This window comes from Belonocnema kinseyi, chromosome 5 (assembly GCF_010883055.1).
Source record: "Belonocnema kinseyi isolate 2016_QV_RU_SX_M_011 chromosome 5, B_treatae_v1, whole genome shotgun sequence".
NCBI lineage: Eukaryota > Metazoa > Arthropoda > Insecta > Hymenoptera > Cynipidae > Belonocnema > Belonocnema kinseyi.
This window is the reverse complement of record NC_046661.1, coordinates 15,370,555-15,388,806: the sequence shown is the minus strand read 5'-3', so window position 1 is coordinate 15,388,806 and position 18,252 is coordinate 15,370,555. Positions and strand designations below refer to the sequence as shown.

The following is an 18,252-nucleotide window of genomic DNA, read 5'->3' as shown; positions in this document are numbered from 1 at the left end:
AAATATATATTTCATATTAATAAAAAAACGTTTACTATCATTTTTATTAATTCCAATATTAAAAATTAGTGGTCTACTAGGATGACAGCCAACTGCGCTTGACGGATCCTAAGTCGCTGGTACGAGTTCAATCTCACAACACTGCGCGCACAACAAAACACTCATATTTTCTAAGCGGCTATTTCAATTGAAGTATAACTTCACAGAAAACTTCTACAGATTATATTGAACATTTCGTCCGCTGGAAGTTTTTGATTGCTTAAACTTGCCTCGATAGACTTTTCGATTGAAAATTGTTCAATGTTCTTCGCCCACTAGCCCACAAATAAAAGAATGACTGTTTTCCATAACAAAAAAGAATAACTTTAGCTGCTCTACAAGTTTCAGCATACTTTAATACATAAATCCTAAAAATTTGAAGTTAAAAGTCCCAATTGCTTCTGATTTAGAGCGAGTTAAAGATAGAAAATACGAAAATTTTACACTAGGGAAAAACCTTGTTTTTTCCCATTATTTCAAAAACGAAGAAAGCTGCAGCTTTTTTCCATGAGAAAAAAAGATGCGCAATAAAATTTTCTATAAGGATACATATTTAAAAAATATAAATTCAACAATGTCTTCATAAACCTGCAAGGGCCCTCCCACTCCTCGAAAAATATTTTATATCCCGTTCTTCCATGCGGCGGCTCAATTTTTGTTTTTTTGAAGAAAATTTTTAAGGGTTATACTCGTTCAGATCCACCGATTCTGAATTTTTTAATTAAAAATAACTAATTTAATTATTACAAATTTTTCATTCATCAATTTTAATCTCATTTATGAGCCAAAAAAGGTACGATAATCTCAGTCAAGACAAGGCTCGTCTTGAGTCAAGTAAACGTCGTCTTAGCCAAGACAAGGCTCGACTTAAGACAAGTAAACGCCGTTTTACCCGTTGTGGCCGTAACAGTAAGACGAAGGCCTATGTCTCGACTCAGTTTTGAGACGCAGCCAGACATCGATGTCTTGGAGACGAAGTCAAGACATAACCAAGTCGAACTCAAGTCGAAGCATTTTTACTCGGAATAGTATAAACTCTACATCGCTAGTAATAGGTGAATGATAAATTACTCTAGTAAATTCACAATCTTTCCATCCGTATATTCCAATTAAACGTAGCCACATGCCCTGTAAAAAAAGGTTATGGAATTTTAGTACGATAAACGTATGTAAAAAGTGGTCTCACGCGCAGTCACAAAAGTGAACAATTCTCAACTGAACTGAAATTTAATATGTGACGTTAAATAAAACAACGGAAAGTGGAAAATTTTTTTCAAAATATTAATCTAACGTCAAATACTTAAATAATTTAGATCATATTAAGAATATATTTATGCTTACGCAAGCTTACATCGCATAAAATTTATAATTTAAAAACAGTCACTCGCATTTATGCTTTCGCTGAAAGTGAGCAACAAAGTTTGCAAACTAAATGTACGTTCGCTCATAACACACGAACATAAGAGCGAAAAAAAGCTCTATGGCGAAAATTACACAAATGTGGAATATTATACGTACGAATCTAAAATCACTCTAAAGTGGAGAAATTTTCGTTATAAAATAAAAATTTATGCGCGGTCGGTAATTTTACCAGTCTGGTGAATTTTACTATATACAGCGTGAGTCCTTTTTTTACATACTCTGAACGTAGTGATTTTCAACACGTCGTATGAATTCATGCAAAGTCATAGAATTAAACCTGTAAGAGTCGTTATTCTACACAACATGTGGAAATTTGCTTTCCAACCTGTAATTTTAATTCATTTAAAGTGATATTTTATATGTGTAAATTCACACTTTGAAATGCAATTTTAAAACGTATTTTTTACATCGTGACGTTTTCATATCCTATACTTTCAATTACTTTAAATCTTACTCAATTTTGTATGTAAAGTAATACTCCACCCAATTTTCTGTAGGACATGTTACATCTGACGGACTTGTACCTGTTCATTTGTAATTCATGATTAGCTACATCAACAAAATTTTTTTCATTCAAAGCCAATATCAGCGGTTTCAAGTTTTTTATAACATATTCCAGTACATATTTTTTACTTATAAAACCTTGCACATTTAAACTAAGTGTGATTCTCTGTTTATTACCTGCTTGCTATTTTTATTTGAAGAATAAAGCTTACTACCCTGAATGTCCTTTATTATCTTCAAACAAGGACACTCTTATCATAGGCCGCATGCTTGAATAGATCTTCACTATTACTTATACTCTGTCCTTTATTTCTCTCTTAGTTTATACATTTTAAATTATTTATATTTTTAGAATATTTTTTGAGTAGTTTCCAGCGCAGGAACAACACACTTCCTCCCGATTGAAATCATTAGCTTTTTGTCCAAATTCACAGATTCATTCTATCCTATATTCATGTTCTGCTTCTTCATAACTGCTTTAAAAATACTAAATGACGACGTTATTACCATCGATATGTCTATATTTTACATTCCTGTTTCTGTATATAATTTTTATGTCTTTGCACTTCTTGAAGTTTTTACAATTATTTTGCATAACAAGCATATCTAAAAATTCTTCATCACTCGTTTTTTCGTCATGAGTATTAATTCCAAATACTTTAAGTTTTTGATTCTTGGTCTCAAGTATCTTTTTGCGTAATTATCACCTGATTGTTCCTGTACTGAATTAATCGACATTTCTCTCTTTTCCGGTTTATCACATTCAATTATAACACATATCTTCCCAATGTTTTTCATGTTCTAAACTCCTATCTTAAATTCTTTATATTAATTTTATCTTTAATATTATTTTTGGTGTGTTCACTTTTTGTTCCCTCTTTTGCAGAGGCTCTACTAGAATAACCGTTTTATGTTTTTCAATTTTTCCGCATGTGAATCTTTGTCTAACACTTCTTTCCTCTCAAAATATTTATTCTCTTTTACTTTAGCTTCTAACAATTCTTTCAGCTCTTTAATCTCTGTAACTAAAGGCTAGATTTTCAGAGAGAGAAAGGGAGAGGGAATGAGAGAGGGGAGAGAAAAAGGGAGAGTAACCAATTTTATTCATTTTAGGAAACTATTCTGAAAGGATAATTATGTCGTTCTCTCTTAAAAGAACAATGAAATCTCTTTTCTGGAAGTACAGCTGCGGTAGCGGAGAAATCACCTGCATTCATGGGATTAGGTCTCTGGCAACGATAGCTTTGTACATCGCTCACAAGCTGATTCCGTTGAGCAGCATACCGTACTCTAATCGCATTGCGCTTACTGAGGTACGATTGTATTCACGGTATGCAAAACCAGTTTTAAGGGAAGCTTTAAGATTTTGATTTAATAGCGTCGACATTAATTTTCCTGAAAATAGGTCGCGAATACTCCAATCAGTTCTATCCTGAGAGTCTCCTTGGTTTACACGGATTCCTTCTTACTTCTTAGCGGAGTGCTGACTGCTTACAATATGGCTAAGGAGCGAAAGATTCACGGAGAGATTCGCTGGTTTTGTCGAATCATTGCTAGATTTATCAGGTAAGCCTTATTTGATTATAAAATCAAATGTCACTGACGTTTGAAAGTTCTAGGAGAGTATTATCGTTTTAGATTGACACCTGCACTGATTGCTATTATTTTCTGGTACGCCTTTGTTATGGAGCATATTGGAACAGGGCCTCAGTGGAACAGTGCTATCAAAGCAAATGCTGATATTTGCAAGAAAAATGCTTGGACCAATCTCCTGTACATCCAAAACTTCTTCCCTTTCGAAGAGATGGTAAATATAGTGATCAACAGAGACCCCAAAATGTGGCCTTTCTTGTTGTGATCCATAATTTCCCTAAAGGAATTTCTATGACCCCATGTTTGGACAATTATAATAACAAAATATAACTTTTTTTACTTTTGAAGGTTACAATTTAGTAAAAAATTTTCATTCAACTGCAAATAAACCGAATATAGACTAAAACTCATTAAAAATGAATCCTAGTAGAATTACTGAAACGAAATTATTTTGAACATTGTGAGAAACAAATTAATAAGCCAAGATTAAAGATTCTTTATTCGAAATGTATAAATAAAGGGAAATTATATATTTATAAGTAAATAGAAGTAAAATAATTTTGACCTTTATTTTGAAAAATCAAATGTAATTGATCATTTTTTCTAAACTTTTACTAAACAAATACGAAATCACTCCCATTCACAATACTTATATTTCGTTTTTTTGCATCTGAATCAACTATAAGTATAATGTATAAGTGTACTGTATACACAAATTTATTAATGTATATTAAGAAAATTATTTAGCCATCTTTCAGTAGGGACATTCTGTTCCATAATGAAAAGGTATTAGATTTACTTCGAAACTGACAATCGCGGATTTCTATAAATCTCCACGTTTCAAGACCTCCTGAATTCAAGAAAAACGGCTTTAAGATAGTTTCTGTCTGCCGTTGTTGTCGTTTGAATACTCGATAACTTTCGAACCTTTTAAAATTTTTGTTGTAAAATTAAAATATCTCTCGTATAAAAATAATTAATTATTACATTCTGATTCATAACACAGGACCACAAAAACAAGGTGGATTATGCGGGAGCTGAGAGCAGAGCCTAAACAGAAAAATTTGACACCCTGAGCAAAAGTTCTCTCATACGCCCTTCATATCGCCCAACCCCATAAATTGGGTTTTATTTCTAAAGAAAAAATTACATATAAAAAATAGAATAAACTAACAATAAAACATAATAATTTTGTTTAAATAAATATTTTTGTTTAAAAACTAATTTTACGTGTTAAAAATTATAATTCGCTTAACTAACGTAACAATGTCTGCCTGCTAGCATTCAAACTTGCAAACTCGTCCAGCACGTCGTCGAAATCTTTTGTTTTTGCAACTTTGTTTTCAATTGATATCTTTCAAATATTTGTTAATTGCATTTGTCCCATAGTAGAACTTAAATAGGTTTTTAGTAGCTTAAGTTTACTGAAACTTCTTTCGTTTGAAGGAACTGTAACTGAAAAGTAAAAAATATATGTAGTGCAATGTGGATATTTAGACACGATTCGATTAAATGAAAATCGTAAAGCATTTTCAATACCTCTATAGGAGATCAAGAAAAGAACTCGGAATTATGCTTCGGAGCTTGATATTTAAAACTTTCGATTTCACATTTAAAATCACATGCGTTTAAATCCTTATCATATTTTTGTGCTAAGTTTTCTGTGTATGTTTTTAGATCAGCAACCCTGTCTTGCTTCAAGGTGTCACAGTAAAGAAAAGAAAAATTGAAAACTATGTCTTTTGCTTCTTCAAAACGCTACTTTAACCGTGTTATCAATGTTTCTGGAACTTGTTTTCTTCGCAAATCAAATTGTTGTTGCGAATTGAGATTGCCCTTATCGTCTTCTAATTCATAGATGTCCATTTTCTTTTTTATTTTACGGTTCCTTTCATCGGGAAAACTTACTTAAATACCTACACACCCTGCTATTTTTTCAGAGTTCTCAATTTCGAAATGATACCCTTCGCAACGTATTTTCTGTAACGTAGTACCAAGCCCGTCAAGAAGGTTTATTGGCTTGTCTAAGGTCATATCTTTGCACTGAAACGCCTTATTAATTACATTGGTGTTGTGGAGGATTTTATTCCGAATTCGAAGAGTACAAATAAACTGGAACTTTATTTGAACAAGTAACCCTTCTGCAGTTGACATAACATCTGAATCTGACGGATCAGATGAATATTCACTTAGTTCTTCTAAGACTTCCGCAAAGTTCAAGCACAAAGCCTTAAATGCATTAGATCTAGCAGATCGCCACGTATCACATATACGTTTGAAACTTAATTTCAATTTTTGTATCAAAATTTTCTATCGGCACGTTTAAACGTAGAAAAACGTGTACAATATTTGTATAATACCAACAAATTTTATTATACCTGGGACAACAGAAGCCGCATTATTTCAGACCATATTTAAGCTGTGAATCTCACCAGGAATATAGTTGCCTATTTTTTTAACTTCAAAATTCGACTTTGCACTCCTAGATATTTTCCAGACACGTTTGACGCATTATCATATCCTTGAAAAAAGTTTAAAGATTAGTAATTAAAAGTTGGTTACGTTGAAAAATCCAAGTTTTTACCTTTAAAAATAAATAGTCTGAATTTAAATAAACAGTCTGCTAATACATCAAAGAAACACAATTCATTTCTTAAAAAATGTTCAAGATGAAAAAAGTTGTTGTTAACAACGGAAATTGTCATTTTTTATACAAGCTTCCGAAAAGTTTAAAAATTAGTATTTAAGAATACATTACGTTAAAAAAACAAGTATTTACCTATAAAAATAACCAGATGGTGAATTTGTTAATTAAGTTGTTTTAAACAATCATCAGTTGTTATTGAATGAATAAATATGATAATTTAAAATTATTTTCAAAAATATAAAGTGCCAAAATTTGAAAAATGTCCCATTTATTTTTGATTTTTAAAAAGTGAGGGTAAAAAATTAACATATTAAAAAATTCTTATGTCCTTTTAAAGAATGGTAAAAAAAGCTATCAAATTAATATTTGATTTTTTAAATGATAGTGAAATTTAAAATAATTTTTTTTTTACTTTGTAAAAATGCTAGAATGATTAAACTTACCTTTTAAAATCTATTTCTTTCAACAAAGTATCGGTGTTGACGTAGGTCTCCTCCGAAAAGCATCATACCAGGGTGAAAATCAAAATTAAACCCCCGGAGACACTTCATTCCAAATGAAGGAAAGTTGATGAAAATTATGAATCGAGGCCAAGGTTCGGTATCGAGCATCAGGAAGTAGATCCAACGAGTCACTAATCCTCTGGGGAAGTCGCTTCCAAAGAGCTTAATTGCTTTATTGTTCTTCTTACCTTGAATTTTGAGGTAATACGTGCAGCTCTTAAAATTTCTGCTTTTGTAACGAGGGTTAAGTTTTACTTTCAGACTGTAAAATAGCTGGCGTCGTCGTTAACTAATCTTCTGGACACTAGTCTAGACTCTAGAAGGTAGTGAACGAGAAAGCAAATTAAGATTTTACAAAAAAATAATTTTTAGATTATTCCGACCAGTCTGAGACACCGGGGCTTACGCGCCGGGCACCTGTCCCGGTCGCCCTACCCTCGTTACGACTCTGGCTGAGAGTATGATATCTGTAAGTTTTTTGAGGCGCTGAATGCGAATCTGATATCAGTTTTTCCCCAGCACATCAGGGTTTTCCCCTAGATGCGGAAAATTCCCTAGTAAAACAGTTTTTCTTGGTATAAATACCCTTGGTATTAAAATCCTCCGGAAAAAGGTAGCAAATGATATTTTAATTTATTTTTGTTCCAAGAATATTAGGCTTTTCCCCTAAACGAGGAAAATTTGGTAGGAAATTAGCATTTTCCGGCATGAAATTACCATTGGTATTGATATTATCTCGAAACAGATCAGACATGATATCTATATGTATTTTGATGCGCTGAATAGGAATATTACATTTTTTCCCCCAATAATTCAGGGTTTTCCCCTAGACGCGGAAAATTCCCTAGAACACCAGCTTTGTCGTGTATGAAGTAAACCTATTTATTGGAATCGTTTCCATGCTATATTTATATTTTTCTTCTGAATACGAATCTGACTTTAGTTTTCGCCAGGAACATTAGGGTTTTCCCCTAGGCGTAGATATTTCCTTAAAAAATCAATTTTTTCTGTAATAAAATTAACTTTGGTCTGAAAATCGCTTGGAAACAGGTCGGACATGAAATCCTTATCTATTTTGGTGCGCTAAATATGAATCTAACGATGTTTTACTCCCATCTCGTCAGATTTTATCCCAATACGAGGAATATTTCCCAGAAAATTAGGATGTTCCGGTATGAAATTACCCTTGTTATTAAGATCATCTCGAAACTGGTGAGGCACGATATCTATAAGTATTTTGTTGTGTTGAATATTAATCTGACATTAGTTTTCCCCCAGTACCTCAATCTTTTCCCCTGAACGCGGAGAATTCTCTTGAAAATCAAATTTCCTGTGTAAAAAGTAACCCTTTTTATTGGAATCGTTTTCATGCTATATATATATATAGGTATATATATATATATATATATGTGTGTGTGTGTGTGTGTGTGTATGTGTGTTTAATAAGAATCTGAAATTTTTTCGCCAAAAACAAATTGGTAAAAAAAAGTCACTGAGTCACTTCATTATTTGTATAGCACAAAAAAAAAGAGGTATAATTTATTGACAAAAGAGTGTGAAAGCTCCTGCGTTCTAGTAAAAGGCTACATTAAACAAAACAATGATATAAAATTAAGACGAGTAAAAATGGTGAATCGCGCGCTTCGTAACAATTTACAGACTGACCCTGACCACCTTAATACTAGGCAGTCTGATAAGTCCCTGAAAAATGAAACACGGAGACGTTTTTTTGGCCGAAGTCGGTTTTATTTTTCAACACACTCTCCTTTTAGGTCGATACAGCGAGTCCAACGATTTTCTAACTTTTTGATACCGTCCGAAAAGTACTCGATCGGAAGGTCTCCAAAATACGCCTCAGTTTCAGCTATGAGCTCCTCATTTGAGTAACAACGCTTACCGGTGAGCCATCTCTTCAGGTTAGGGAACAACTAATAGACGCTGGGGGCCAGGTCTGGTGAATGCGGTAGCTGAGGAACCAACTCGAAGCCGATTTCATGCAATTTTGCTTCTGCAACTAAGCATGAATGAACAGGCGCATTGTCGTGATGATAAAGCGGGTTTTTCTTCTTCAAATGCGGTCGTTTTTCGGCGATTTCGATTTTCAATCGGTCCAATAATGATGAATAGTATGCTCCGGTTATGGTTTCACCTTTTTCAAGATAGTCCATGAATATTATGCCATGTGCATCCCAAAATAAGGAGGCCATAACCTTTTCGACCCATTGTTGCGGTGGAACCCACTGTTTTGCCTGTTGCGTTGACTCAGGAGTGTAGTAGTGGATCCAGGTTTCATCCATGGTTATGAATCGGTGCAAAAACTTGGTCGGCTTACGCGAAAATAATGCCAAATTCTGCTGGGAAGTTGTCACACGAATTCGTTTTTGGTCCACTGTGAGCAAACGCGGCACCCATCGCGCACAGAGCTTCTTCATGCCCAAAACTGAATGCACGATATTGCCCACACGTTCCAATGATATGCCTAAAGCATTAACTACCTCTCTCAATTTCACTTTGGGATCATTCAACATCATTTCATGGATTTTTTCGACATTTTCTGGTGTAGTGACCTCTTTTGGGCGTCCAGATCGTTCACTATCAACTGTGCTCGTACGGCCATAATGAAACTCAGTAAACCACTTATGAATCGTTCCAATCGACGGTGCAGAGTCCGGGTAATACTTATCCAGCTTGGCCTTGGTCTCGGATATCGTTTTCTTGCGAAGATAGTAGTGTTTGATCAAAACTCGAAACTCAGATTTTTCCATATTAAAAAAAACTCGGAGGTTAGTCGCTTCTCAGTGCTTTAACTTGTAAATGCGTAAACATAAATGGCTGAAGTTTTGACAGGCTTCATTTGAAGGATCAAGCTCGACGAAAATGGTTCACATTAGTGAATACTAATGCCATCTCCTAGAATTTTCAGGTACTTATCAGACTGCCTAGTATTTCTAATGAAGAAAATTTATATTAGCATGACAAGATAAGAACGGTACCTTGTAGACAAATGAGAAAGAGAAGAGAATACTCACGCGAAGCATAAACACTCATACAATACACCGAAGGGTGAACTGGTAAGACACACAATTTCACAATGGGTCTGTCGAGAGTCCCAGTAGCAGTACGTAAAGTAACGGACCTGACATGACCTTCAGCATTCGGATTTTTATCAACGACACGACCTAGAGCCCACTTCGTAGGAGGAAGACACTGGCTGAAGATTGGAGAACCGATCAAGAAATAACTCGGCTGCAACGGTACCAGATCATTCAGATCATCCCTCTGAGCCTGTAGCGGTCGTGAATTGAGAAAAGCCTTCACCTGCGTAAGGAAGGTTGTCATTTCCTCAAAAGTCAGAGAAATATCTCCCACTACTCGACGTAGATGATATTTTACAGAACGGACAGCTGCTTCCCAAAGTCCTCCGAAGTACAGGGCGGCTGGAGGATTGAAACGCCACATAGTTCCGTTATCGGCAAAACAACGGCTGATGGTCGATGAGACAGCAGAGGCCTCATTGAAAAATGTTCGTAGTTGCCTATTTGCCCCGACAAAATTGGTACCGCAGTCGCTGTAAATAAAAGTACTTATGCCACGTCGAGCAGCAAAACGTTTGTATGCCGCTATGAAGCTATCCGCTGCGTAGTCCGAACACGCCTCCAAATGGACCGCTCTCATAACAAAATATCTGAAGACAACAATATAGCCCTTATATGCCTTGTGCCTGCGACCTTTAGTTGTTCACATCCAAATAGGCCCAGCCTAATCCAGACTGCTTAGAGCAAACAGTCTAGACGGTCGACTAACTCTATGAGTAGGCAGTTGATCTATGAGTTGAGTGCAAGTGGTTGTCTTTCATTGGGACTGGGTCGAGCCATCCAAGCGGATCAAAAAGGCGGGCTAAATCTCAGAGAAAACGCTTCTTTTCGTTGGTATCCCAGACTCCTCAGAAAGTTCAACCTGAAACTTAAAACAATACGAAACAGGTTGCCATAGAATTCCGAGAGCCCTGTGGATTGGCTCTTGAGTAAATTCATAAGACTATGCCTTTTCTTTGTAATCTTCCGGGACTCCTTGCAGAACATCCTCGTAGTTGGACAACCGTTTCTTCAAATTAAAAACACCCGCCTTGAGAAGCAAGTTTACTTAGCGACGTTTCTCTATGCTTGAAGCGATGTCGTAGGATCCGAAAAGGACATCGTCGACATAAATTTCGATTTTCAGAATATCTGTAGCTAAAGGAAAGTTGTTCCCTTCATCCTCTGCAAGCCGATGTAAGGTACGGATTGCCAAGTAAGGTGAAGAAGCTAAACCGAAAGTTACGGTCTTTAGACAGTATGTATTGAGCTCTTCGTCAGGGTGTGACCTCCAAAGTATCTTTTGGTAGGTGCGATCTTCAGGATCTTCAGATTGTAAACCGGTCTCAATTTTGTACTGGAACTGGTTTTCTTGATGACGCAGTGATGCGGTAGAAAATAACCCTGAGTAGATAGCAATTCGTCAGGATTAGACACTAAGTAGATCTCACCTAGAACAGCATACTACTGTATACTCTGTGTGTAAGATTGATGCAGAATAGGATCTCGTCGAAAACGCCTCTTCAAACTCATGAGCATTCTATGAGCAGCAGAACGAGAATCTCCCAAATTCATCGTCCGATCCTTGATTGGAAGTCGAACAACGTAGCGACCATCTTCTGAACGTTGATAAATGGAGAGAAAAAGTTTTTCACACTCCTCCTTATCAAGGGTAAACTTAGGGGATACAGTCGGAAGATCCTCCTGTGCAACAAATCGACGCAATAAGTCCAACAATTCGCGATCAATCGTACATTGGAATCCAACAATCTTTCGAGTATATGAAGAAGGTTCCTCAGAAAAGAGACCAGACAATATCCAGCCCAACGATGTATTCTGAGCAGTAGGAGTACCAAAAGAATTCTTTCGTACCCCTTCCTCTATGACGTGTGAGTAAACTTTTGCACCTAAAATCAAATCAATCGATCCACCTTGATTGACAACTGGATCCGCCAATTCTAGCTCCTGAATTTGGAGCCAATCATACGTAGATGTACGACTAGGGTGTAAGTAAGATTTAAGTTTCGGTAAAATAATAGTCTGTACATAAAAACTAGCCTTCTGGCCGACATGTGGAATCACTCTAACAGTTACCAAACCTCGACAGGTTTTTGTACGCTGATCACCGACGCACCCTACAGTGACGATAGCACGAAGTCGTTTCAGCTTGAGTCTTCGAGCTAGCGACTCAGAAATAAAAGACGCTTGAGCACCTTGATCAAGAAGTGCTCGAGATAAATATAAATTACCGTCTGATCCTTTAGTAGAGACGAGTACTGCGGCTAAAAGTACGGGCCTATCTAGTCAAAGAGGACCTTGAGCAACATGCGCATTGGCAGTAGACATTATAGGTGTAAACGCGGTACTATATACATTTAAATTAGGTGTAGACGGCACAGCTGTATTTCCAGATTCACGGCGTGAAGCATCTCTAGAGGGTCGATGCAACATATTATGATGCTGACCGGAGCAGTTTTGACAGTGTTTAAATGAAATATATTCTCGAATCAAATGCTTTCCCAGACGATTAAAACATAATACACACTTTCGAATCAGTTCTCGTCGCTGATCAGAATTCTTTGATCTAAAAAGAGAGCAAAACAAAACAAAGTGCTTAACAGTGCATAGTGGACAACCACCCTCTTTTAGCGAAGCACCATGTGCTTGTGTGTAGAAACCCTTCTTACCCGATTTGATGCATGTCATTTTACCAGTGATTTCGGTTGATGAATACTTCAATTGGGAACCTTTCCCAATCTCAAGTGCCTCCAAAGCGTTTACTCGTGAAACTAAGAAAGTCCTTTAAAGTTTTAAATGAAGGATTAATGGGAAGTGATTCCGTTTTTCCTTCCCAAGCCTTAAGGGAGGAGCAGTTCAAATGGTTCACTATCACATAAACTAGGATATCATCCCAGTGCTTCGTTGGTCTGTTCATAGACCACCAATCAATTCACAAGTGTCGTTTAAGAGAGAACGAAGTCCCGAAGCAAGTTCCTTAGTGACAGGGTCTAACCCGAAAAATTTCCCCAAGTATGCATTAATAAGAGCACGTTCATTATCATACCGCTCCATAAGCGTTGCCGATGCTCGCTCAAAGTTATCACCCGTAATACTTATGTTTACTAAAAGTTGAGCAGGCTCTTGCGTCAAGCTTGCTGTCAGGTAATGTGATTTGTACCAAACTTTCACCACTTCTTTTCCAGATTTTCCAAGTGTGCGTTGAGGATTTGTAGATGACTCGTAGAGTCCATACTGCTGAGCAATACAATCCTTGACAATCATTTTTTTTAAAGTACAGTCAGAAAATGAAGTACAATACTATCCTTTTGACAATGGAACACTACATAGTTTAGTAAGTCACGATAGATTCTTAAGGAAACACAGCACTGTAAAGGATCAACTGTTTAAAAGTTAACAATAAAATCGAATAAATTCAAATCACTTAAAAAAATTATATTCACAAATAAATGATTGAAATTCGATTAATATTTAAAACACATTCAAAGTCAAGCAAATGTAAAGTAAATTCACTTTAAAAGTTACACCACAAGAATAAATAGTCAAAATTCGATTAAAATCGAAACATGTTCAAACGGCGAAAATGCATATTAGCATGACAAGGTAAGATCGGTACCTTGTAGACGAAAGAGACAGAGAAGAGAATACTCACGCGAAACATAAACACTCATACAATGCAATAATGGAGAAACCGACATGAAATATCCGGAACAGTGCGCTGAATATGTATTTGACATTAGTTATCCCTCAGCTCTCTTGATGTATTCTGAGGTGCTGACTACGAACATGATTTTGGTTTTCCCCAGCAGGTCCGGTCTTTCCACTAGATGCAGAAAATTCCTTAGGAAAGCAGGTTTTCGTTTAGCGAATTATTACTCGGTATGAAGTCATCTGTCAGCTATATATATTTTAGATGCTGAATACTAATTTGAACTCAGATTTCCGCCAACTCTCCAAATTCTTCCCCTAGCTCCGAAAAATCCCCTAAAATCCAGGTTGTTTCAGTATAATACCACCTTTGCCAATGGAATTATCCATACAAATTATATAGTGGGTACTTTTTAGGTTGAATACAGATGGAAGCGTTCGCATCCGAACCTTTAACTTTTTCCATAGACTCGAAGAATTACCTAAAGAGTTCTCTTTTTTATAAAATGACGTGATAGTGAATTTAACTTTGTTACTGAAAATGTTCTCCTCAACCGTGAGAAATATAGAGCCGACTGCAGGAACAGATTTTCTGATCGCTTGATAAAAATATCTGACTATTTTTAAACTTCGAAGAGAAAAAACTGTTTCTCGTAAATTTCAAATGGTATGGTTGTAGCTGAAAAACCACAAGTCTTATTCGAATCTGCTACCTTGGAGGATGCTGGGGACCATGACAACTGTCCTGAAAAGGGATGTGTAGAATGATTCGTTTTCCGGTCTACTAAGGTGGAGCACCTCTAGCGCTGTTAGGCACTCTGCCCTGCAGGGGGTGTTGCGTTGCGAGAGTGTAGCCGTAGTGAGTCTGTCGTTGATTTAGTAATGCACTCATTAAATTCGAAAAGCCCTCATACTTAGACCTACGGAAGTAAGAGGGTTATCATCCCTAGCACGGTCGACTCACCTGCGATCGGCACAGAATCCCAAACGTGCAGGCTTTTTTTAGACGCTCATGGATCCAATTAAATAAATGTTAAAATCGCCTTTGAACAGTAAAGTACTCCCGAATACTTTTTCCTAAATTTAACAACAAACGTCAATCGTTTTTCTAGGTTTGTGTTTAATATAAAATGAAGAACAATCTGAGACAGTATTTCCTTGAGCAGATGAAATAAAAAAGAGGATTAATCGAAACTAAAATTAAAGATACCTATTAGATGGGGACACCCAGAAGGTGAGGAAGATTCCTATTTTTGTATGACGAATGTTTCCAGTGTAAAAAAGCCAACGCTTCTATCTAATGATGCTGAAAACATGGCAGAAGTTGAATCTGAAATCACTGCATCTGTCAGTGAAGTAGAAAGTGAAGACTTCAGAACAAGAGTACGAGAGATGTTACGAAGTGGATGATGTAACAAATTTTGTAGACGATGAGGATTACACTTTATCTAATCAATCTATATCATGAACATTCTCACAAAAAGAACTTAATGATTTTATTAGGGATTTGTGGTTAACGAAAGATAGAGCCGAGTTACTAGTCTCAAGGTTGAAGTATAATTACATCACTCTCTCACCTATTTTTAGACGATTTCAATAACGAAGGTTATTTCACACCTGACAAAGCTGATTTTCTATGGAATTTTCCGCATCTAGGGCAAAACCTTGACGTGCTGCAGGCAAACTACTCTCAGATTCGTATTCTGCGCACCCAAATAAGTAAAAAATATTATGTATGATCTCTTTTCAGATAATTTAAATACCAAGCGTGATTTATACCCAGAAAGGTTAATTTACTTGCGAATTTTCCGCATCTAAGGGAAAACCCTGAATCCGAAAAGAAACAGTTTCACGATGTCTGCCTGTTTGTCGTTATATGTTGTCACTGTACACAAAAATACGAACAATTTATCACGATGCATTTTGTTGGCAAAATAAAAACTACCAAAGTTATAGCATTTTCAAAATGCAAAAAACAGAACGAAAAACAAGATTTGAAGCCAAAAAAAGCGTGATATGAGAAAAATTCGAGAAAAGAAAAAATGGTTTCTTTTTGAAGGCCCTAATGATTATCTGAACAACTTTGTTAATTTTATTTAAGAATTGAAAATTACAATTTTGTTAGCACAAAAAATAAGCAATAAGTACATTCTCGTCCACAATAAGAAGGTATAAGTATTATGTGAAAACTGAATATCGCGGATTTCGTTAAATCTCCACGTTTCGAGACGCGCTGAATCCGAAAGAAACGAATTCACGATGGTGTCTGTCTGTTTGTCGTTGTGGTCGTTATCGCTAGCGCCATCTGTGCACCAGACAGTAACTTTCGAAAGACTTACCGGATTGGATTGTGCTTTAACATACTCCTTAACGGTTTCAAATGTAAAATCGCGTTTGTTAACCAATAATTTTTGACAAAAATGTTAACAGTTTTTTAAGCATTTAAAAAATGTTTGAGGCAACTGTTTTTCAGTTTTTGCTCGCAAGTTTGAGCGCGCCCAGAGCGTGCGAATGTTAACACATCGACAACTGTAATTTGGTGATTTTGAATTCTCTTTTGTTGAAGCTCCTTTGGCTATAACGAACAGATTTTCATCACAAATCTTGTGCTTCACATTCGATTTTATCCAAAATGTGAACTCCTTTACACTATATTCAACACTATTATATCAAATGTATAATAAATTTATTTGTGCAACATCGACTGGTACTGCTTATTTAGATATTGCAAGATAACGAAGAAGTTAAATTTTTATGATTAATTTAATATTTGCGCTTTATTTTGAACATTTCGCTTTTTTCATTACGTGCGTTATTTACCTTGCAATTTTAATTTTCTTTTTTTTATCTTATAAGTGCTGTAAGTGCTTTTGCACATTTTTTTAATCAGAAAGAACCATTAGGAGAAAATATTCGACTTTTTAGGTACTATGAATAACCGTAAAGAGAATTTTTGAATCTTAAAAAAAGTGGTCTTAAAAATTTTGAAAATGTGCTTACTGTTTGAATTTCTATCCCAAATTGCTGGCTAACGAACTTGACGTTTAAATTTCTAGAATAAATGAGTTATCGAAGGCCAATCCAATAGATTAATTTTTTGAAAAGTTATCGTGCTCACAGATAGGAATACATCCATATATACACACATGCAGTTATATACATACATACAGTCATACACATATACGTATATACAGACAAACAGACATACTGACAGAACTTTCGTTGAAAACTTTTTTTTTGATTTAGAGAGTCTCAAAATGTGGACATTTGACAAAAGCGGGATGTTGGGAGGGGGGTGGGGGCTATATTTTACATTAATCAAATACGTTTTTTGTTGAGAATGCAAAATTATGAACAATTTAATTCCATGCATTTTGTTGATAAAATATAAACTACCAAAGTTATAGCATTTTCAAAATCCAAAAAACCAAACAAAAACGAACATTTGAAGTCAAGAAAAGCGTGATATGGGAAAAAGTCAAGAGAAGAAAAAACTGTTGCTTTTGAAGACCCTACATGATTATCTTAAAAACTTTTTAAATATTGTTTAAAAATCAAAAATTCAAATTTTGGTCGCACCAGTCGCTTCCAGTTACCCCATTCTTAGCCTTCTGAGAACTGCTGGCTCCGCAGTTTGTCAGGAGAGCAAGGCGAGAGCGGTTGCCACATTATATATTATAACCACGTTTTCCATTTTTATTTTCTCGTCTGACCTGGCCATGATAGGCCCAGGACTAAAACTTTGGTCACAATTAATTCACCATAAAAAGATATTCAGAATAATCTACTCACCTGCTACGTTAGTACGCGGAAAGATCGAATTCGTGAGTCGCGCTCTTCCGACTCACGAACCACCCTCGAAGCCCGTTTGTTTAAATTTTCTAGGCGCCAAATATGGCTGCCCCTATCCGAGCCTCGCTGGCCTCAACGACGCCTCCAGACTTAGCAGGTTATCGAATTTTACTACTGAGCACTACTGAGGCGAACGCAAGGGTGGGATTTCGAGAGCCAGAGGCAGAAATCGATATCGGTTTAAAAAAAAACTTTTAAAATTTATTACAACTTAAACTGTTCATTATTAGAGAAACTAAAAAGAGTTTATTATTACTTACGCAGCGCGACAGGTAACCGAGTTTCGATATATGTTTCAAATGGAAACGAGTCCGGCGATCCTCACTGTTTACATTTCGATTCTCCCAAAATCTGTCCAAGGACATTTTAAGTCAACCCCTACCACTTTATGTTTCAATATGAATGCATATTATGAATTGTAATGACATAAATTTATTTAAATGATACATGTTTTAGCAAAGCCAAGAATAAAATGTAATGCAATTAAGAAACAAATATTAAAGTGATCATGATAAATACAATTTGTACTTAATTTTTCAATATCTGAATAAGCAATCGCAGGCGGACTTAAACAAATAACTGCAATGTACATTTGATATAAAAGTGTTGAACATAATGTAGAAACGTTATCATTTTGTACAAAATCGAGTGCGGAATACGAGATACGTGATGAAAATGTGCTCGCTAAATCCGAAAGAGATAAAACAAAAAAGAATTCACAATCACCAAGTTAGAGATGTGGATGTTTTGATCTTCAATTTTTAAAGGTGTGTGTATAAATGTGGGAGAAATAAAAAACCATGTATTACGTAAGAATTTAAAGTGTTTATTGCAATATGTTTGTATGAATATCCATTGCGCTGAATTATACTTATAGAAAATATCTATCTCAGTTTTGAATTCGTGATTTTACTAAGTTTAGGATACGTGTTATAGGTTATGTTACACGCGA

At 35.7% G+C, this 18,252-nt stretch overlaps 1 protein-coding gene across 8 annotated transcripts in view; it reads left to right on the top strand.

Moving 5' to 3' along the window:
- LOC117172978 overlaps positions 1-18,252 on the top strand; it is a 283,642-nt gene that overhangs the window by 158,148 nt on the left and 107,242 nt on the right. For all 8 annotated transcript variants that reach the window (XR_004467089.1, XM_033361313.1, XM_033361312.1 and 5 more), the window contains 3 exons: positions 3,079-3,278; positions 3,371-3,531; positions 3,604-3,772. Coding sequence is in view for 7 of the 8 variants with exons in the window: in XM_033361313.1 (XP_033217204.1) it covers positions 3,079-3,278; positions 3,371-3,531; positions 3,604-3,772 (530 nt within the window). In the remaining variant the exon portion in view is untranslated. The remainder of the gene's footprint in view (positions 1-3,078; positions 3,279-3,370; positions 3,532-3,603; positions 3,773-18,252) is intronic.